This window comes from Ambystoma mexicanum, chromosome 5q (assembly GCF_040938575.1).
Source record: "Ambystoma mexicanum isolate Mex_15411 chromosome 5q, UKY_AmexF1_1, whole genome shotgun sequence".
In the NCBI taxonomy this organism is placed as follows: Eukaryota; Metazoa; Chordata; class Amphibia; order Caudata; family Ambystomatidae; genus Ambystoma; species Ambystoma mexicanum.
In genome coordinates, this window is record NC_090933.1 from 1,374,837,353 (window position 1) to 1,374,859,539 (window position 22,187).

A 22,187-nucleotide genomic window follows, 5' to 3' on the forward strand; every position below is an offset into this window, starting at 1 on the left:
GTATTTACATTTCTACAAGGAATAATAAGCAAATCACAATAACACCAGCCACCAACTCTGTGGCACAACACAATAACCACTGATGAAACTTGTTTGCATCAATATGACGTATGTATTTTTGGATAGATTACAATTGCAACAACACACAGATTGATTTTCAGTCAGTACACTGGGATTTCTCTGCACATTAACACATAGAAATAATTTAAAAACACAAGGTCATAGGATTATTAGTCACAATGCTCTTCTCTCTCCGCAACCCCCCTCCCACACCCCCAGACATCAATTATATATGACCTCTTTGGTTAGGAGGCAAGGTACAGGGAGTGGGACTATATTGGGAACATCGTTTTGGCATTTTATTTCAAAGGTAGGGTTTGGGGAAATGACCTCAATGGGAAAATCATTTGGGAAGCACACATTCAAATAAAATTCAGGGTTTGTGGAATTTGGAATGAATGGGACAATTCGTTTTCACTGGGAATGCGGGTGTTGGGATTTTCATTTTGGGGACACTAGCACATTCATATGAGCAGAAGGGTTGCCCAATTACATTAAAGACTAGAGTCAATTACTGTGTGCTGGGATTTGTGTCACTTTTGAATTCTAACAAAAACATCACCCTGTGGTAACTGACCCTATGGGAATTAATTAATGAAATTATATTTTGAGTTAAATAGGCTAAGGGTATACATGCTTTTATACCCTCACCCACTAATGGAAAAATCCCCACTAATGAAAAGGAATGGGTTAAAACAGACATCTTCCCCTCACACTTCTGTTTAAAATGGATATGGTGCTTCTCTCTAAGGGAATTAATCAAGTGATATTTTTAGTCAAATAAGGTCAGGGTCTACAAAGTTCTGGCCCCTGCTCCACCCACTAATGGAACAAGATAAAGGCAGGTGGCTCCCCAGACATGGGAGATGTCTGCTCTTAGCTCAGGAGGCCAGCCAGATGTTAGGACCCTCTTTTGGTAGTCAGCTCGCACCTCAGGCCACTCTCAGATAGGGCTCCCAGGTTTCCAAGCAAAGGTCCCCAGCAAGTGTCCCAGGGCCTACTTTTCTCTCTTCTTCTAGGTAGGCCTTGGTTTGTCTTTGTTCCCCAGGCAAGGTGGTACTCTGATGGATTAGGCAGCTCTCCTTGTCTCGCTTGACAGTTCTCTTTTTGTCCTGGGTCATCAGGTAGTACTTATGACACATCCCAAATTATGAATATTCCCACCCTTGGGATTGGACATCTCTCTTACACCCCGGGCCACACCAACCCGCTCACTAAGAGCCTTTAGGACAAGGAGGTTAGGAGGTGTGGATTATGAAGGGAGGAGAGAAATGCAGCATTTCAATAATGAGATGCGTTTACATGTTTGGTTTCCTCAGAATGTCACCACATGGCAACTATCTTTATTTTTCCGATAACTGCATAAACATATATATTTTTGAATTCTAAATGTGATGGCATATCGTGTAACACTAATTTTATTTCAGCACAGCCTTTCGGGGAGGAGCTATTATTGTTTGTGGTTTATTCCGGAGCTGATAGAGTTAACAATACCAAATTTCACAAAACACAAGCTAATAATTGTTTATATCAGCTCACCAACCTTCAATTTCCTCTGAATTATGAGAAGGCCAGCATCATGATTTTCTTCCTAACTCAAATTCTATACATCACATAAAATTAAGAGATGCATAGAACGGACAGGCTTTTTAAGACCTTCTAAATGGGTCTGGAATGAACCCATCACGATGTACAGTTCTCCTGTTATGAATGAAACAGTGTCCCATGTTATTTCAATGGCAATGTATTCATATGTAAAGTCAGTTTCATATTCGAGGCAAATCCACCCATTGCTACTTTCCTCAGAAACATGTGGCCTGAACATCTGTTTATCAGCAGTGTCTGTTCCTAACACAGTCTTTGAAGACCCCTTAGTGGCTCTGAGAGGCAATGTATTGGGGCAATAAGGTAATTTCTGTTGGCTGCATTATCTGAACCTTCCTCAATTTTGATCTGAACTCTTTGCATTTCTTTGCATTTTAACTGAAAAAACAGGCCTGTTTTTCCTGGTAGCCTCAGCCCAAAGGTATTGAGGTCAAGGTTTCAGAGACACAAAACTATCAGTTGAGTGGGGACAACAAGCTGCAACCATAATTCTGAAAAGATAGCATTTTAAATCAACACGATGTATTGCAGTTTCCAGTCAAATCATGGCTTTTCACAGTTTATGAAAACAGCATTTTCAGCCACACATGTCTTTTGCCATCTATTGGGCACATCCAACAGTTTTAAGATCTCAGGTAAATGTTCCTTCACTTGAGCGCCTGTCCACTTTGGTAAAGTTGAACAAGGCCCATTTCTGTTCAGTCACTAGGCCTTAGGTTGGACAACAATGTTTTGAACTGGGCTGCATATCCCAATGGGGCTCAACATCAGTCAGTTTCATTCTCACAACAGAGGCCTAGCATGGCCTCTCAGTTTCTGTCACTCTTGGGCTGTATTTGCACCCCTCAGGCATCAGGGGAGACCGTGGTGCTGGGGTAGACTGGGCAAGGAGGACATGGAGCCCTGTATGAATCAGAAGGAACCAGGCAGCCAGTCACAATGCAGCAGAGAGCGACATTTGCAGGGGAGAGGGAAGGAGGAAGAGAAGATGAGAGTCTTGAGAAAGTTCCAGTACTTAAGGAGATCAGACTCAAGCCTGAGTGTGGCAGGGAGGGAAGAGAGAGATGTACCCCCCACTCTGTGCTTGGAGAAACATCTAATCTATAGAGAGTTGGAGCAGGAACACCAAAGGGCTCTACAAGGGAGGTATTTAGGGAGAGATAGCTGGATGTAGTGGGGTCCCAGCCCCCAGAAAGCCTTGTGGATGATGCAGAGGGTCTTGAACTTGAACCTCACAACAACCGGGAGCCAGTGGAAAGATTTTACAGCTATTGTGACTCGGTCCCTGGGCTTACGGCCAAGGTTACAGCTCATAGTCCTATTCTGGATTAGTTGAAGGGGGCAAAGGGAGAATTTAGGCAGATTGAGGAAGAGCCTGTTGCAGTAGTCCAGCCTAGAGAGGAGCAGAGCTCTGGAGACATTGAGTTTCTGGGGGAAGGTGAGGAAAGGGAGCATGCCTCTGAGGAGGTGCAGCTGAAAATGGGCCTTCTAGGCAAGGTCCGCGAAGTGAGGAAAGAAGGTGAGTAGTCGAAGATGACACCAACGTTTCTTTCCTCACAAGAGGGTGAGGGGAGGGGGACCATGGAGGGCGGCCAGAGAGTAGGAGGGAAGGAGTGAGCTGGGGTCCCAATGAGAAGGATCTCAGTCTTACTGGCATTAAGGTAGAATTTGTTAGCAGCGCACCATGCCTGAATAGTAGTCACACAGTCAGGAATGAGAGAGGAAGTGGAGGGAAGCAGGGTGAGCATTCCTCACTGTGCTTGCAGAGAAGTGGTACAAAGTGACAAAGACAATTTGCAATACTGCCAGACAGAGGTGGTATATTTGGGGGTGGTGATATTGCCCGCAAGAAAGAATGTAATGCCAGAGAGAGCTACCACAGTTCAGAATACCCCCCAACCAGTGACGGTGAAACAAATGCAGAAGTTTGAGGACTCTGTAACTATTGTAGATCATGGATCTTTGACTACTCTAGTTACGCAAGGCCCTTACTACAGTGACTTAAGGAAGTGCAGAAGGTGAAGGGTCTGATAGGCTGGTCTGAAGAGATGGTGACCAGCTTTCAGGAACTGAAGCCTGCGATCAGTAATGCCACGGTCTTGGCAACACCGATTTACAAGAAAACATTTGATCTATTTTCTCATTCAAACGGGCAAGTGCTAACAGATGGTTCTGGCACAGCAAACATCACTAGGCCATAAACCTTTAGCATACTACAGTGGACTTCTAGACCCAGTAATGCAAGGACAGTTTCCTTGTGAACATAATTTAGCAGCAGCAGCTTTTTCAATTCAAATATCTTCAACCACTAATATGGGTTGCCCAGTGACATTGTACGGGTACCATGTAATAATATCCCCCCAAAAAAGTCTTCTGACAAAAATATCGCAGTTTTTTGTGGACACATTATTACATTGAACATGTGAGGGACACCCCCTCAAAACCCATGTTTTAAATTTTATTTTACAAGGGGAGCAGGGGTCATCCCCGTAACCCATCCCCATACATAATGTCATGCGACATTTTTAGCCAAACCATTGAAACCCGATGACATTGTCCACAATTGTGCAACTTAGAGGGAGAAGAGGCAGAAAGGGCGAATGTTAAGGAGAATACCTTGGCGAAAGGTGCCCTCACATCACTTTGAGCGAGCGGCGGAACTAGTGCCACTTATAGAGGCCCTTATAGAGGCCCTGCAAATGAGTAAGGGAAAGGCAGTCACTATTTATTCAGACTCTACATATTTAACCTTCACTGTATATTCAGGCTTGTCAAGGTGGCAGAGAAGAGGATTTTGGAGATCTGACAGGAGCCCTGTCTAGCATGCTGCGCTGTTATCCAGATCAATCAAAGTGCTAACCCTGTCCACAGAGGTAGGAATAATTAAATGTGCTTCACATACGAACCCACTTCTTTAATGCCTTGTTGTCGTCAGAAATCACTTTGCTCTTGTGGGTCAAGTACAGGTTGTGTTCAGTGTAGCACTCTATGCTAATGGGATCATGCAGCAGTTGAAGAGCATTCTTAAGGTCCGTCTCTCTAAAATGTGTAGTGATTTGCATAGGAATTGGTATTATGTTTTGCCGATTGTTTTACTTTATTTAAGAAATCACGGAATGATCACCCTCTCCGTCCACATGAGATTGTGACTGTGTGGATTTTACACACACCACTCTCAGGAGCATGCACAGCATCAGATGTGTCAGACTTCTATCTTCACAGGTGGTGTGTTCTCATCACCAGTCTGCAGGAGAAAACGCCAAAGAATCTGAAGATCTACAACAGCTGCAGCTGCTCACCGGGGACCTGGTCTTCATTCACACTTTCGGCAGATAGTGGAATGTGCAGCGTTTCCAAAGGGCCACACCAAGTGATTTTTGCAACTCTGACTGGTGTGAAGGTGTAGGGCAGCAAGGGTTCATATCAGCAGTGTACGAAAGGATACGGTGGCCCTTCACCAGCACAGGAGCAGGATCAGTCTAAAAGTTAAGTATGCTTTAAGGATTTGCAGTTCATTCCAGTAGGAAATGGGGGAGCAGACCAAAACCAGAAACTATTATTAAGGAACATATGGATTTAAGAATAGTTGATTATATGTTTTTCTCACTTTTCATGTAATTGTGTTCAGGTGTGGCAGACAGTATGAATGTGAATATTTTCAACTTGTCTAGTATTGTAGAATTTGATGAAGTATTATTCCGGTCAAAAAGAAGTGTTGATTCCAACCTCATGAGCAATAATGATGATGTAAATTTAGATCTGATTGTAGAGGCTCATGGCTTTGCAGCAGATAATGTCTGGTACAGCCATATGAGGAGAGTGGAGAAAGGGATCTGTAGGATTTTGCTATATCGGCTCTCTTATCCCCGTGCTTCTGGTGACCTTAGGGTATTCATTCCTGATGAGATAGAGTTAGCGGAGGCACAGCGTCTGGTGCATCAAGCCTTTTACAGGGTCTTAGGGCACTTGAAATCAGTCACAGCATCTATCATACCTGTTAATGAGGAATGATTGACTACAGCTTGTGAAGAGCAGAAGAATGTACGTTGTACGCAAAGAGTGCAGTTGAATTTAACAGTGCCCATCATGGTGAACAACAGACTGGAGGAAGGGGTGAAGAGTTGCAGAGCTGGAGGAATGAGGGGATTTTAAGAATAAGGGCTGGCACAAATCAATCAAGAGTGTGAAAAAGTTTGGAAAAAGTATCGGAAATATCTGGCATGGCTCATGGATCCAGTAACTCACACATTTTTGGCACAAATGGGAAGTGCAACCACATGCTTTACAACACTGATCTAGCTGGAGGTACATCTGCACTTCTTGATATGTTTTGGTCTTGTGGACAGTTCTCATACCGACAGTTACCTCCAGCCTGGCGAGGTGTGTACAGTCTCACTACGCTGCATGTGCTGTTCTCGTTATCCATAAGGAACATTTCATACTTTACCACCCAATGGCCAAAGTTACATTTGTCCTTCATTTGTCCCCGTGCCTTTTGAGTCCCCTCTGCCATCATGTTTGGACAAAACAATGACTTTGCTCGATCGTGAAGAAGAACCAGTGCAACGGATCAGGCGGTCCAACTACATCTCGGCAACATCTTGAGAAGACCTGATGGACATTGCTGAGCAGTATAGACTGTTTAGCCAGACTGAGATGGTCTTTTCTTCTCTCTTGTCCCCTGGTGTTCAAGCATTGTGAAGGCAAAATGGCTCCCGGTCACCCGCTACAAACTCTTGCTGTTTATGAATTCCTCTCAATCAGCTTTTAGTGTAATCAAAGAAGAAATACAGGTCACGAGGCTCGTATCCCTGCAAAATAGGTACATTATCGACCTCCTGACAGCTATGGATTGGGGAGTTTGTGCTGTACATTTGCACCTCCCAATGATTCGGAAAACAGGACTTTGACTCAAACAATTGTTGCATTGCACAAGTTTAAGGCGGTCATGGTGAATGAAGCAGGGATCACAAATGACCCTTGGTTAGACTCTCTTTATCCTTGGGTACCGTCTTGGATGAGCTTAGCTGTCAAGACCTTAATGCCAATTTTAGTCTTTTTTCTTATTATCTTTTGCTCCTGCCAAATGTTCTTATGTTGCTGTTCTGCCCAGGTACCCAAAGCATCTGCCATGATGACTGTGACCCTGTCCAAGGCTAGAACCACTACCATTTCATATCATATGAGTACTCAGACTGAAGCGGTTTTGGGTCCTCCACCAAATTGGGATGATTGTGTGGAGTAGCGGGTAAATTGCGAAAATGGTGGGGGATGATTTGGGTTTGTTTAGTGGAGGAGTATGCCCATAGTAGGACCAACGTCAGAGATGGTTGTAGGGTTTTATTTCCTAGAGAAGATGGTTGAAATGAACAAGAAATTGGTTTATTAGCTAATATTTTAACTAAAGGGGGAATTTTCTGGTGGTCGATAAAGGTCCCAATGAAGAAGAGGGGTTCATGTTGCGTGCGCCATATTGGTGACTTGGACGACAGTGATGTTGACGCAATGTTGTGATTCAGCCTGTATCTAGTGTAGTTAAGAAGGAAGGGATATGTTTTACTTATAGTGTTATTTTGTGTTCAAGTTGATACATTTTAGGATTGCATGCGTGCAGCAAGATAATGTCAAATCTGCCGATACAATATAAGCAATGTCGGTGTGTGATATGCCTCGTAGCGCCTAAATTTGGGCAGCGAAGAGCTTCCTATGCATATGTGAGAAAGGAGATTTGCAATGGAGAATCCACTGTGAGAGGACACAGTAGACGTGAACATACATGCATAGACATACAATCATGGATTTCTTTAGGGACATGTGTTTGGGACAGTTGGGATACATGGGGACATGGTGAAGGCACACATCTGCATGCTGCAAGTCCTCTCATAGCTAGGCATTGTGCAGGCCTTGAAGCTGGGGTTGCGAGATAAACTCTGTATGACCAGGAAAACTGGTTCAGCAATGCTGAAGTTTGAGGAAGGGCAGTGAGCAGCTGCGATAATATCAGGTGGCCAGCTATGGTCAGGCTCAGGTTTTAACCAATTGGTACTATTATGGGGAGGAGATGTAATCTTTTTTAAGTACATGGGAACCTGTTATTTATTGTCCAGGGAGGTCCGGCCATCTGGTAGAATTAGTATGGGACTGAGTAATAAATCCAGTTTGAAGGGATGCATTGGCATAGAATGAACAGATGGTTTATGTGTTTTGATCAGGTTCTCAGCATGTGCCCAGAGGCCATGCGTGCTGAATTTGCAGTCATATAGATTAGTGTGCAATAAGGACCCCAGCAAGTCTGCGCGGATAAGATACTTAACGCTGGTTCAAAGAGAACTTGTTAATTCTCTTACTCCTTGTTTTGTTGAAGTGTCCTCGCAAAGACCATGTGCATCATGTTCAGGGCTAAAGGTCCCCGGCCAGTTTGGACTTGTAATGAATTATGTTTGTTATGTGAATGTGTAACTATGGGACGCCGTCATGAACTACTCCTTGAAAGATCCCAAAAGAGGCATGACATAAATATGAACTGATGGAAAAATATGTTGAAAGGGGATGGTAGTTAAATAAATGTGTCCAAGAAGAGCATGGGAATTAATGAAGATTACATCTCTTTGTAGGGGTTTGACCAATCGTGTATGGGGGTTGATTTGTAATAAAATACTTGGGAGTGTTTTAACTGTTTCAACATGTATGACATGTGTAAACTTGTGTGGTTCAAGGAGATTCGGGTTAGTTTGACTCTGTGCGGTCATCTAGCTCCTTCCAGTCATTTGTACAATAAACTTGCTTCACCGACACACATGCACTCGCTTCTTAAGAGGTAGGCATACTTTGGGTTAAGGTGATCAGAGATCTATCCACACAAGCATTACCTCCATTAGTGAAAAAAGCACCCTTCTATAAGCCAGAACAGATCGCCATTGCACTCAGATTCATGCACTAGCATGACTACATTTATTAGTGTAGACTATGTTTCCGTATTTTGGCTTCTTTGCTCTTCTAGGCTATTTGCATTTGTTTATATGAAGCTGCTGGGTCATCCCTGGTGTGTGGAAGACAACATCAGTATCTTGCGATGTGGAGTGATGCAGGCTGGGATCTTGCACAGCAACTGATGGCAAAATACAGCCACATGTAAAGTAGGAAAGTGCGATCCTGATTGTCTTTTGGGCGGGAGGATTTCAGAAGCAAACAGGACATGTGAACAACAAGGTAGACACATCTGTGTCGAGGACGGATGTGCTGGTCCCCCGCATTAAATGGACAGGGGAGAGCAGCCTCCTCCCTGAGCAAGCCATCAACTTTAGGTTCTGAAAGGATCCTCTGGGGTTTCAGGTATGTCATGGGGACTTAACCTATAAGGCAGGAGGTCTGGTGGGTGGGCAGGTTACTGCCGAACTGATGGGGTACAGGCGAACATGTGGCCCTGTTGATTGTCTCTCTCTCTCTCTCTTAGCTGCTTCCAGAGATTGCTTGAGTTAGTTTCTCCAATAGGTGTATGGAAGACAAGGTAACAAAGTAGTGGAGCGTTGGCCAAGTGAAGGGAATCAAAGAAAGTAGCGCTGATAAAGGCAAGCAATCACTTGATACACTGAATTAAGAAAAGTCCAGGAGACCAGCCTTCTAGGCATGTGTGATCTTGTGCGTCCAAGTGCAGTGGCGTTTTCCTACGCAAGTGCAGCAGAGAAGAGGTGTTTAGTGAAAGCCGTGATCCCGTGTGTCCAGGCACTAGGCGCAGTGGCACGGGTCTTGAAAAATGTCTTGAGAGTTATGAGCCAAGCCCTCTGCATTTCCAGGAAGGGGTCTGAGACAAAAGTTGATACCCTAAAGCAGAACTACAGCTAGGAGCTGTGACCTGGGCACCCCGACCACGCAAGTCAACCAGGTCCAGGGAGTGAAAGTGAAATTGTGTAAACTTTAATAATGAGAGATATTCGCACAAGGGCCAGGCTCACAGATTCCAGAACCCCAGAGATGTAAATGTAAGACGCTCTGCACTTTGAAAGTAGTTCAATTCATTGCATAAAAATAATTTGAATAAGGAAAACAATTAAAACTTTGATGAATTTTGCTGCAGCAATTTTGTGTTTTGAAAACCGCAAAATCTATCTACTGATAATGTAGTGTTTGCTTTTTTTTAATTGCAGAAATTGGATACATTTATTACGAAATTGTCATGAAATTTGCAAAGAGCTAAATTTCCCAATTATGTTTTGTCTATTCATAACCTATTGTTTGAAGCTAGATGATAAGTGAATGTGTGGGTCAGAGGGGATATTCCTATGACAGTGAAAGCTCCTCTTTACTGCATTACTTCTACAGTCGCGAGGCCCGCGGCGTCCGGGTGGTGTTGATTCTGAAATATTTTCTGGGATGTTGTATTTGGGTTAGATTTGGTAACCAGAAGAAGAATCCAGTATATTTTGGGCAGTAGGAAAGGTTGTACTGGAGTCTAGGTGGCTGACTTTCCTACTCCCCCTAGAAGTGTTTCTGGGGTCAACCAATCAGATGCCCCAATGAGCATCGGCTGGAAACATCTCCCTGAAACCAGGAAGTCGCATGCACATGGTATTGATTGATTGATTGATTTATTATGAGCTTATACACAAGTGTTTCTTTCCTTCATAATATCCCTGGGACATCTCTTCCGTTCATAAGTGAGACCACTAGGATGTAGGTCCACCCCGCGGCTGCTTGCGAGTCTTTATGCATTTGCACTGCCTCCTACTGGCCTGACCTGTCCTCCACCACCACCACGACCACCAGAAGATCCCTAATTGATGAATGCATCACCACATCTGGCCGCAGGGCCTCGCCCGATCATCTGTGGACTCTACTGGCCAGCGATCTTCTCTTACCTGAGCAATGCACATCAGCAGTGCTTGTTGTGTTGCAGTTTGAATTCACATCAGTGCTGTATTCACACTTTAGCAGGCTGGGCTCATGCCCTGTGCACTGGACATTGGTCATCGCGATGGGGGTGTTCGCAACTGCAAGGCGGGTTCTGCCTGGGGCTGAATGTGGCACTCCACAACCGAGCTGCCTGCAGACCACGGTGGCATCCTTTATATCCCACTGACTGTCACAAATAGTGCCCCAAGAGGCAGTGAGAGACACCAGGACAGTGCCAGCACAGGTGTTTGCACCATTCAGTAGGCGAACGCGGTCAGCATCAACTGTGAAAACAACAAAAAGTAGAAACATTCTTTTAGAGTTCGGAGATTTAACTGGATAACATCACATGTTACTGCATTGGTTGGAAGCCAGTGCATCCCGCATGAAGTGCAGCACAGAACATACATCGCATTCCTTAGTATTGTCACCATTGAGCACAGACAATGGAGCGCCTTTTCGAGTCCACATAAAAAAATGGCGGGGACCAGTTACGCTTACACTTCCAGGGGCCAATTTATGTTTACACTTCCAAGGGACCAGTTATGTTTACACGTACAGGGGACCTGTTATGTTTACACTTTGAAGGGACAAGTTACGTTTACACTTCCAGGGGACTACTTATGTTTACACTTTTAGGAGACCTTCTAGGTTTACACTTTCACGTACACAGGGCTCAGCCACCTAAATGTCCTCATTGGCACAGCAGGGTGCAACAGGGCAGTGTACATACACAGTTGCACAATGGCCTTTTTCACTCTGCCCTGAAAATAACGTCAACATCGCCTGGCAGACAACATTTACGATGGATTCCAATGGAGTCCTCCTGCTGCTAAAAAACAGCGGAATCCAAAGCAATCCACAGCAACAGACAATCCACGGCAGTGCAAATGCTGTAGTATTTTTATGGTGGAGAGGAAGGGGGGTGCGGAATCGCAAGTTACAATCTGCCCCTCCTCTCCACCTTAGAAGGGAATGGAAATGGGGCACACCAGAAAGGGCTTTTATGTATTTCATTTCTGGAATGCAGAGCCAGAAATGAGCTCCAATGTATTTATTTAGGAAGTGGTGATTTATAAAGCACACTGTGTTAATACCTGCTGCTCAAGGCGCGATATCACAATACCGTATTGATACCCCTTTTCTTTCCCCGCATTTGTTAGGGAACATTTCTCTAAAGGAAACTTCCCCTCTATATTTGTGGACCCCCAAAACCTTTTGCTTTTGTTTCTGCATTCTTAGCTGACTTTTGAGAGTGGAGCACATCCCTCAGCTGCGCTCCCCTGGGCTTTCGTTCATTGTTACGGAGAAACTGACACGTCCTTCAGGCTGCACTGACAAACTTTTTTTCTCTTAGTCTTTCATTGCGCAATTACTGTACCGTGCAATGGGGTTCTTGTGTTTTTTGGCACCAGTGATCCACTAAGGATGTTTTGGTGATAGCAAAATGTGCCTAGGAACAGACTGGTGGCAGCAGGATCTTTTTCTTGTGTTTTTACAAATTTTTACCAAGCCATATCGCACTTACCGCGTTTGGCTCAGGACTCTCACTAGTGTCCGTCATGGCCGTGCCATGAGGTCTTTTGTCTGTTCCTTTAGCCGTTTTGTCCTTTGGCCTTCCCCCTGGTCTTCCTGACCCTGGGCTTCCTTATTTGGGCATGGAGTTGCCATCAAAAGGCACTTCTTTCACTGGCTCCTGTGGCCATAATACTGGTGCCAGGATGTCTGATATGCACAAGGACGTGAGAGCCGCAGTGGTCCCTGATTGGACCACTTCTGGCGTGCATGAGTGGGGTAGATTTTCTCATTGGCCGGCCAGGAATCAACCTGTGGACAGAGTTGAGTGTCCGAATGAGCCAAACAGATCAAGGGACTAACCAGAGACGCGCTGAAGAAGGTTAGCACCCTGAGCCCACTGATGTCCCGGCAGAGTCCTGCTTAGCGCTCAATCTCAGAAGACCTGCAAAGGTGCTTCAAACCTCTGGAGTGGTGGGTCTAATCGCTCTTGATGCCTCCTGGTTGTCCTGAAAAACAGCATGTTCGGAAGTGTTCCTGGGCCGTCCAGTGGACTATCCAGCTCAAATCTTGGCACCCATGCAGGACTGTTGCTTCAACGATTTTTGATTTAAGACTTTGAGTATTCCTAGCCTGCACTGAAAAACACCATTCAACCGAAGTCCGTCATCCCAGCCACTTTAGGCCGTGAGATAGAAAGTTGTGTTATATTGCGAGAGTTGGAAGCCCTTGCGTCACTGTGCTACAGTGACGGTCACTGAAGGCGCATTTCTTGAGCCCTGAGACCAGCTGCATCTGTGTTTTTTTTTCTTCATCACCCACATCAAGAGTTATAGTGCTTGTCCCATTCTGGACCTGCATCGGCACCTGCAGCGCCTGTGCACTTTGAAGCTCAGCTGAGGGCAGGAAATTGAACCTCTGATGACCCCTTCCAAACCTGCCAAGTTTGGACCAAAACCGAGCTAAGCGTGGTGAGTACTCTTGTCACTTACCAGTGGCCCCTCGCTCATCCATACGCTTTAACGCATGGAAGGTCCCTTGTGGTCTTCTCTTTGGCTTGGGTGGCCTGCGTTTCCTAAAGCCCTCCGAAAAGTGGGAATAGCTGTGTTTATCGCAACAGATCCTCTCCTGATTCTTGAAACCTGTTTTCATCCTCAGAAATCTGTCCCTAATTTTACCAGCTGCCTAGAAAGGTACTTTGTGACTTTTATGCACCTTACATGCACATCTAACATTGAGCACAAGGGTGCATTCATTGTACGGCTGGACTTCAACACTTAGGATTGTTACTTCTGAAGAGTGTCTGCTCAAAAGATTGCCCGCCTTTTTCCCTTACAGGTATTGGTGGAGTTATTAACTTTATCGCATGGACTCCAGTGATTGTATATAGTTTACATGGTGTGTTGCTTGTGTGGTATGTTACTATTGCTTTTCATTATTCCCTTGTGTTGATTCATGGGACCAAAATAAATAGTATATTTTGTTATACTTCTGTCTAATAGTAATTGCCTTGACTGCTCTCCAAGCTACCTTGAATTGTCCTGGCTATCTTCCCAGAAGTGCCTCCTGTTTCACTAACAAGGGTGGCCTCCTAAACTTCTGTTCACCAGAGCAGAGTTCGAAATCCATTCTAACATATTGGTGTAGAGCGGTGAGGATATGATTGGAGGTACTTTGGTCTTGCACTCTGGTGCGGTATCTGAATTACAGTTACACAGTAACACAGTGACATTTGTTAGCTAGTAATTGTAAACCACCTGCTAAACTTGTAAAATTAAAACAGTCACAACTATTACTATTGCTAGCCAACTTACACACAAACAAACACCCAACGTAAGTAACACTAACACACAACAAACAACCCAATACACTGGACCTTACCCATACAGATACAACAAGCCAGTGCGCACAACCATAAATACCAGCCAATCTACACATAAAACACACATACACCCCCCAACATAACAAACAATCACATCGAAAAACAACCTAAGCAGTGGGTCTTACCCACACAGATACAACAAGCCAATGCATGCAACCAACCATCTGCAAGCCAACACACAGATGCAAGTTTCTGCTGGTTCTGGGCTATCCTATCACCCTACCCTCACTAACCAACCCAGCCCTCTTTCTTGCAGAGCCATGTGAGCACCTGGAGACTACCTCTGGGTGGTAGCAATGTGCGGTATAAATCAACATAACATAACATAGTGTAAGAACATTATGGACAGGTTTAAAGGCGTTCATACGGATATTGCAGGCGGCCATGTACTACGGCCAGCACCGAAGCAGAATGAGATGCCCTCCTAGAGAAGGAAGCACGATGAGAGGCGTAGCAGCAAATCTTCTTATTTAGATAGTCATGGACCCCTGAAATACCTATGCACAATGCATTATGATGTGCACAAACCTGTTCAAGTAAAATATTAGGAGAACCAAAGAGCAACATGGTGTGTATATATTTGGGTCTCGGGAGGATAGCTCAGGGTCAACATGCTCACCTTGGAAGCAAGACCACACGGAGCAACACAGGTGGTGTGTCCAGGACCTATTGACTGGAGTGGCCCAAGTGGGGCACTGCCTTGTGCAGGGCTGGCATGAAATACAAGCGCACACACACATAATGATCATAGTTTAGAATAATGGGGTGGCACCTGGGATGGCCAATCAGATTTCAGGGGTAGCACGTGCTACCCCAGGGTACACCCTAGACACGCTATTGGTATATATATCTCGAAAGGTAAATAAAAGAGGAGACTCCAAAACAAAGGGTGTGAAAGAAAATGTGAACACATCTCCATCCTTTGAAACACGCAACGTTTGAGTGAAAGGAAAGTTCCTGCTTAGCCCCGCCCATGAGTTCCTCCCCAAAGGTATCACTGTCTAGTGGGATGTTAATGATGATAATGACGTCATGTGCCAGGACGAGGCCGATCTTCTCTAAATGGGAAGAATAGCCCCAGCCTATATCCTAGACGTGGCTTAGCTTGTGTCTTCAATTGGCGGAGAGAAGAGGAAGGCAAGAGTTGTCAGAAGGAGGAGGAGGGGCTTGCCTAGAGGGGCTTGTCAGACACTGCCGGCGTCTAGTAGGAAAGGGGTACAGGTGTATCCTGCACCTGGCCAGAGGAGCTTAGGAAGGGGGTAGGAATGGACCTGTGGCAGAGCATAGAAGGTGAAGAGAAGGAGGAACAGGGAAGAGACTAACAGTGCTCGTCAAACCTTTCTATACCAAGCCCCTCTTGAGTAAACACATTTTTCTGAGCTCCCTTTTCCCTGGGTTGTGTACATTCTCTATTAAAGACAGCCACCAGAATCCCTTTTCAAAAACCCTCATGCCCCCAAGGAGTTCCTTAATGTCTACCCCTCAGTTTGAAGACCACTGGAGCTGGGCAAGGCTTAGAGATAAGAGTGTGTGGCGGAGTTCTGAGAAGGTTGAGACAGGTAAACTTGCGGGCTAAAGGGAAAGCGCCCTGAAAATGGGGTGTGCAGAAGCCTACAAAGACATCAGTCTGGAATGGTGAGGATGTGCCCAGAACTAACCTTCTTCATGCCAACTCCAGAGCATCTTAGGCAGGCAACACTAGACACAGGCAAGAAAGCAGGCTGAGCAAGGGACACCCTCTGTTCCCATGAAAGACTGTGGGTGAGTGGGTGGGGGGTTCTTAGAACTGCAGAGGGAACTGGCAAACACCTGGTATATGCCTGTGCAGGATGGAAATTAGCCTTCATACTGCCTGGTATATGCCTGTGCAGAATGTAGATTAGCCTACACATCGCCTGGTATATGCCAGTGAAGGATGCAGATTAGCCTTCACACTGCCTGGTATATGCTTGTGCAGGATGTAGGTTAGCCTTCACACTGCCTGGCATATGCCTTTGCGGGATGGAGTTTTGCCTTCACACTTCCTGGTATATGCCTGTGCAGGATGTAGATTAGCCTTCACACTGCCTGGTATATGCCTGTGCGGATGGAGTTTTGCCTTCATACTGTCTGGTATATGCCAGTACAGGATGTAGATTAGCCTTCACACTGCCTAGTATATGCCTGTGCGAGATGGAGTTTAGCCTTCACACTGCCAGATATATACCAGACCTCTAATCACGCCATTGCCTCCTCTAATGAGGTACAATGGAGAGGAAACACCAGAAAGTATCAAGGGAATCTTTATCTGCCAATTTGCCTTCTTGTATTGTTTACTTATTAGCTCCAGAAACCCCCGTTATGGGGCAGCAAACACATCCATCTGTCATTAAAGTTTGGAAAGGGGAGAGGTTTTTTTTTGTTGGTTTTTGGTTGTTTTCTTTCTTTTGTGAGTTTCTTGTGGGAAACTGAGCTTCCAATATTTCGTTATTGACACAGGAGGTTTTATTACAATATTTGAACAACGGAGGTTTTATTACAATATTTGTTTTACTGCACACAGGAAAGTTGGTAAATGACAGACATGACTTGTGGGGTACATTTACCAGCCCATCATAACTCCCCTGCACCACCAAACTGCATTTTCAGCAGTTACAAGAGTGGCTGAGCTGGCTCTGATGAGTGCTATTCCCTTGCATTAAAACTGTGTTTTGCCGTCACAAAAATAAGGGCTGCGCTGTCTTTGCCAAGCACATATGGGACGAGATGGAACCTGGAACACTCTGTGAATTACTGCCAGTTATTTTCTCCATTTGCATCAAAATGAAGAATTCAAAAGCAGCCTAGTGCAGCGCTGCTATGCTGCCACCTTCAAAACTTTCAACCAAAGAAAAGGAAATGTTTTGCGTTTGAAATGACACAGTTGGTTCCAGTAAGACACATCCATGTTCATCCATATTCAGGGTGTACACCAGCAAATGGGGGCATTCCACACTGAATGGCATGTTGTGTTAGGCAAAATATGTGAAATAGCAGAGAACTTCACTCCAAGCCGTACGGCAAACACCATACTTTTTGCAACAAAATAACACATGCACACTCTTCACAAGAAGCCCTCTCTTTCTTTGCTTATGTCAGTTTCATAGGACCCTTGCGTTGAACAGATTTCTGTGTATTGACTAGGGAAATGCTCAGAATATAGATGCTAGAAAAAAACGCATTTATAAGTGACATCCAAGGAAAATTAATTCATGTGTAAGAGGGTTCTTTTGCCAAACAAGAAAATTGCCTTTTAAAATTGAAATGTTAAACTAAGGCTTTGTGCTTGCATTGAATTAAGATGGGGGTTTGCTTTAAGATATATATAGGATATTTATTCCCAAAAGACTTGCTTTTTGGTTAAGAGAAAGAAAAATAAATAAATAAATAAATTAATGTGAGGCCAGCAGAACAGGTTTGGCAAGCTCTGGATTCAAAAGGCCCTGCCTTTCCCGGGAACAGAATCACCTTCCCCCAAGTGGACCAGCCCCCTGGAAACTATGAATGGGCCAAGAGGGAGCATCTAGCAACCTCGTCAGACAAAGCGACACTGCTCCAGCATGAGACAATGGACTGCCAGGGCACATAGGTGTGAATTCCTGGTGACACCTCCCCTCAACTCAAACTGAAGGACTTCAAAGGCGAATCCATGGCAACACTGGGCTAAACTGACCAGAGCCTGACATTTGGCTGTGGGCTGGAAAGGAATGGCCATATTTGGAAAACAAAGCCAGCCCAGTTGATTTCAGAGACTATTCAGTTTATGTCATTTATTTCAGTAATCAAAAGACATATTAATGTGAAATTATGACCATTTAAATGTCATGTTTGTGCCATTAAATTAAGACGTTATAGGTTTTTCTAGCAGGTTGGGAACTCAAACGTCAGGAAAATGTGAATTCTGAGGAAAACATATAAGGTACAGCTTTGAAAATGTATGAAAACATGTCCTGTGATAATATGTATACATTTATACAATTGTAGAATTTTAGGTGAAATGTGTTCCATGGAAATGGCGAACGATTGCCAGAATGCCTGAACAGCATTGCATCGTTTTGAGATTTTAATGGTATATTCTTGGTAAAATATGAGATATGTTTATCTAATTTTTATAAGTGTGACAGGTATAAAAATAAGTGTTTTGCTCCATAACATATTTTGCCAAAAATAACTTTGGTGAAAAAAGGTATCTCAAAAACACCCACTCTAAAAATGAGTCACCTCCTTTAATCCAATCTGCTTACAGGGAGGAGGCGACTTCCACAGCTGACCTATCCGATTGTAAGAGGTGTGTTCAGCTTGAGTCTGCCCCATAGTAAAATCATGTGATGTCATGCTCCTTATATAAAGGGGAGGCATAGGAAGCTCTAGACTCTCTTATGACTTTTCCAGCTCGCGCGCATCCAGAGATCCAGACATTCCAGTTTCACCCTGCAAGATTCCAAATTCCACTGGCAGGCCAGAGCTAGCTCACCCTATCCAGGCAGAACCACTGACTTAGAAAAAACCCACAAAATTGTTGTGAGTATTTCCCTTCCCCAGCAACCACAAACTGCATCCCTTACTTTGTCACCTTGTATTAGGTCCAATCCCATAGCGATCCTATAACTGCCCTATTAAAATTCTTAAAATTGTCAAAATCCTTTGTGTAACTTGTCCTTTAATCTCCATGTGTTGGCACCATTCTTTCCAATCCTTTTAGTCCATTGTATAAGTCCTTAGTACTATTTGAAATTAATTAATTTCCATATAAAGAGACACACAGCGTGAGGGGGTTAAGACTGCAGCTCAACCATTTTCACAGGCAGCGTTTCTCTTTATGACAACCTAGTCACTAAAATATGGTTTCAGTAAAAGAAATCACTTTATTAACAAAACCGAGTTGTCCTGTGAAATTATTCCCGTTTAAAAACCGAGTTTCCTTTCCCGTTAAGATTCTCATCCTGTCATCCATTCAGAGTTACCCGTTCACTTTCATATTATACCTGTGATGTGCCTTTGTCCCTTAGCATCAAAACCACATTCCGATTTTGCCTGTTTAACCCATTTTCCAAGCCGTTTTGCTATTTTCAACCCGTGAAACTAAGCAAATACAATTTCTCCATGTGTGATTTGGCTGCACTGTGTTTTTCCTCCCAAAGTCAATTTTCTGAACTCTATGCCCGTTATTAGTACATTGCCTTGTAGTTTGCTAGTGTTCTTACATCTTTGCTACTGCTATACTCATTTATACCTTATTCATTCAACCGCACATGTTAAACAAGTATTTAGCACATCTGAGTGCTATTTTGCTCAATTTCAAGGGTTTTTCAATCCGATTTTAGTATTTAGTATTTTATTTATTTGTATTGCGCACCTGGCCCTGAGGCATCTGGGCGCATGTCTTACAGAGATACATAGCGTTACATAATCAGGTAATTTTTGTTCATAGGTTACAACATAATGGCAAGTCAAAACACAGTATAAATCTGATGCAGAGGTTGAACAGAGGATGCATAGGAATATACAACAGGTACATATGAGTAATTCAGGCAGGTACAACGGTGAGAACAAATATATGTAGAGATCATGGTTACATAGGTAGGACAGGGTGAATTATGCGTTGAATGGAGGGGGCATGGTGTAGTGGAGAGCCCTCCAGTTTCACCAGGCCGATAGTAGCTGTACTTTATGAGTGCTGACGAGCAATGTCCACCTCATGAAGCCAGAGTTTGGTATTGCTCATAAATAGTTGGAAGGAGGGTTCGGATCTGAAGGAGGAAGGTAGTGTGTTCCAGAGTTTGGCAGCCAAGACAGGGAAACTGGATCCTCCAGCTTTTTAGAGCTTGAATCTAGGAATGGTTAAGGTGTGAGCATATGAAGATCTTAGTGGTCTTGTGGATGTGTGAGCAGAGAACCGGTCAGTGAGGTATGCTGGGGCGAGGTACGCCCGGGCTTTGTGTGTCAATGCAAGGGTTTTAAGGGAGATTCTGTGCTCAACAGACTGCCAGTGAAGGTTTTGTCTCGTGTCCGATATGTGGCGTTTCTGTAACGCTCACCTGATTCCCGCAGAGGCGCCGGTCTTGACTGGGCGTATACCGTATCTTCAAAGGTGATGTGTAACATACGGCTGGCTCTTTGGGCTGGACCTCTGTGCACTGTATGTCTGACTCGAAGGGTAAGATGTCTGCAGATAGAAAATATGGGATTAAGGAACTGGGTTATTGAATGTCTCTCTCTTCTTCCCTTTCTCTTCTCCTGTAGAACCCCAAAGGTTAACGCTCTCACCTTAGGTAAGTGAACGCCGTGCTCTCCATCTGCCTCGGGGCAGGGTGCTGTAACCAGTTTCTTCACTGGATAAGGGGAGCAGGCCTCTTGACTTCAGAGGACTGCTGTCCGTCTTTTACTGGACGAACGGTAAGTTTCGAGTAATTCTAATGTCTTTAAAGTCTTTAGTAATGATGTCTCTTGTTTTGCAGGGTTCCGGCGATGGCGGATGACGGGCTGAAGTGAGTTGAAGATGGAGCCCGTGTGATGAATAGAAGCGCCTGGAAGCACGTAAGTAAGCGCTTGTTGCCTGCTTCACGATGCGCTCTAACTGTCTTTTTATTTTGCAGGTACAAGTTCGGAGCGGCTGCAGGGTGCCGGAATACCCACTGGGTTAGATGTGGAAAGGAGTAATGGCACGTGAGTATTAAAGTTCCCCAATGTCTTTAAACGCACCTTGTTTTGTCTTTCAGATGCGGGATGCAGCGCCGAAGGCCTCCGGAGCGTGCGAAGAGTTGGTAAGCTTTTGTCTTTCAGATGCCGGAATGCAAAGACCTCCGGAGCGCACGAAGAGTAGGTAAGCCTTTGTCTTTCAGATGCCGGAATGCAGCGCGAGGCGTTGGTGACAGCCGATGGACCAGGTAAGTGAAGAGCTGTCACTGAAGACCGTAATGCTAACCTGTTCTTTCTTGTCTTTATAGGTGTTGCTGAAGACTGGATTCAGGATGGTAAGCCTTTTTCCTTAGGCCCAGGATCAGATGCAGAAGACACGATGAGCGTTCTGCTGCAGAGGATGCAGAATAACGCAAAGCAAGATTCATCCATCGGGTGTGGTTTAAATAGCCTCCTGTAGTGCTTAGGTGTCTCCTTCCACAGCCACGCCTAGGTAAGAAAAGAGTTCCTGCTTTCCAGAAGAGTTCCAGTGTTCTGAATCTAGGGAGTGGCTCCTGCCCCACCCAACAGGAAAAGTAGTTCCAAACAGAAGAGGATCAGAGGCTCAACTGGCAGGCAAGTAAGCAGCATGGTCTGCTGCAGGTAAGTCCACCCAAGCATTATGAGCCCGGCGCTTCCAGCGCTGGGACTGGGCATATTTATGAGCCTGGTGCCACTGGCGCCAGGACTGGGTCCAAAAGGTCCCAATTGGGACTGGTTGGCACTCGGAAACTGGGTTATGGATCTGCTTCCAAGGGAGTTGGGAAAACCCTGACCTTTTGGAAGCAGAGATCATGACACTTTCCTCAGAATGTTAAGGGCAGCTCTGATGGAATTGTTCTGAGTTACTTGTAACTTGTTGATATTTTTTTGGCTAGTCCCTAGGTAAAGGGTGTTACGGTAATCAAGTTTGGCCATAATGAGGGTTCTAGCGAGGGTAATATAGTTGGGTACAGTAAGGAAGGGCCTGAATGCAGTGCTTAGTTTACATGTGTAATCCGAAGCTGCTACCACAGCATTAGTTTGTCTGGTAAACGATAGTGTGGCATCAAGGTAGATAACTAGCGTTTTAGTGTTGTTGGAGACCTTGATGGTGTTGCCATCGATAGTGAAACATTTGAAGGCAGTGTCCAGTTTGTTAAGTCTAATGTGAGAACCGAGGATTAGTAGCTCAGTTTTCTCATCATTTAGACAGAGCCCATGGTGTGCCATCCATGCTTGGATGACTGAGAAGACTTTGTTAAGGGCTTTTGTGTCAGTTGCGTGGTCGCCAGTGATGGAGATGAGTATCTGGGTGTCGTCTGCATAATTTGTATACGTGACACCCAGATAATCGAGAATGTCGAAGAGAGGCTTCTTGAACACATTATAAAGAGTGTGGGATACACATGACCCGTGCAGGACCCCGCAGAGGACAGGTGCGGGTTCAGCAGAGGCAGAGGGTGAGAAAACCCTCATGGTTCTTTTTGCAAGGAAGGATTTGATCCAGGATGTCGCTTCATCTGAGAAATGGGCAGCTGTTTTCAGGTGGTGGCAGAGA

At 44.7% G+C, this 22,187-nt stretch overlaps 1 protein-coding gene across 2 annotated transcripts in view; it reads right to left on the minus strand.

Moving 5' to 3' along the window:
* Positions 1–22,187, minus strand: part of LOC138498731 (CD5 antigen-like) — a 437,221-nt gene that overhangs the window by 328,059 nt on the left and 86,975 nt on the right. For both annotated transcript variants that reach the window (XM_069622369.1, XM_069622368.1), the window contains exon 3: positions 10,521–10,838. In XM_069622369.1, the coding sequence (XP_069478470.1) occupies positions 10,521–10,838 (318 nt within the window). The remainder of the gene's footprint in view (positions 1–10,520; positions 10,839–22,187) is intronic.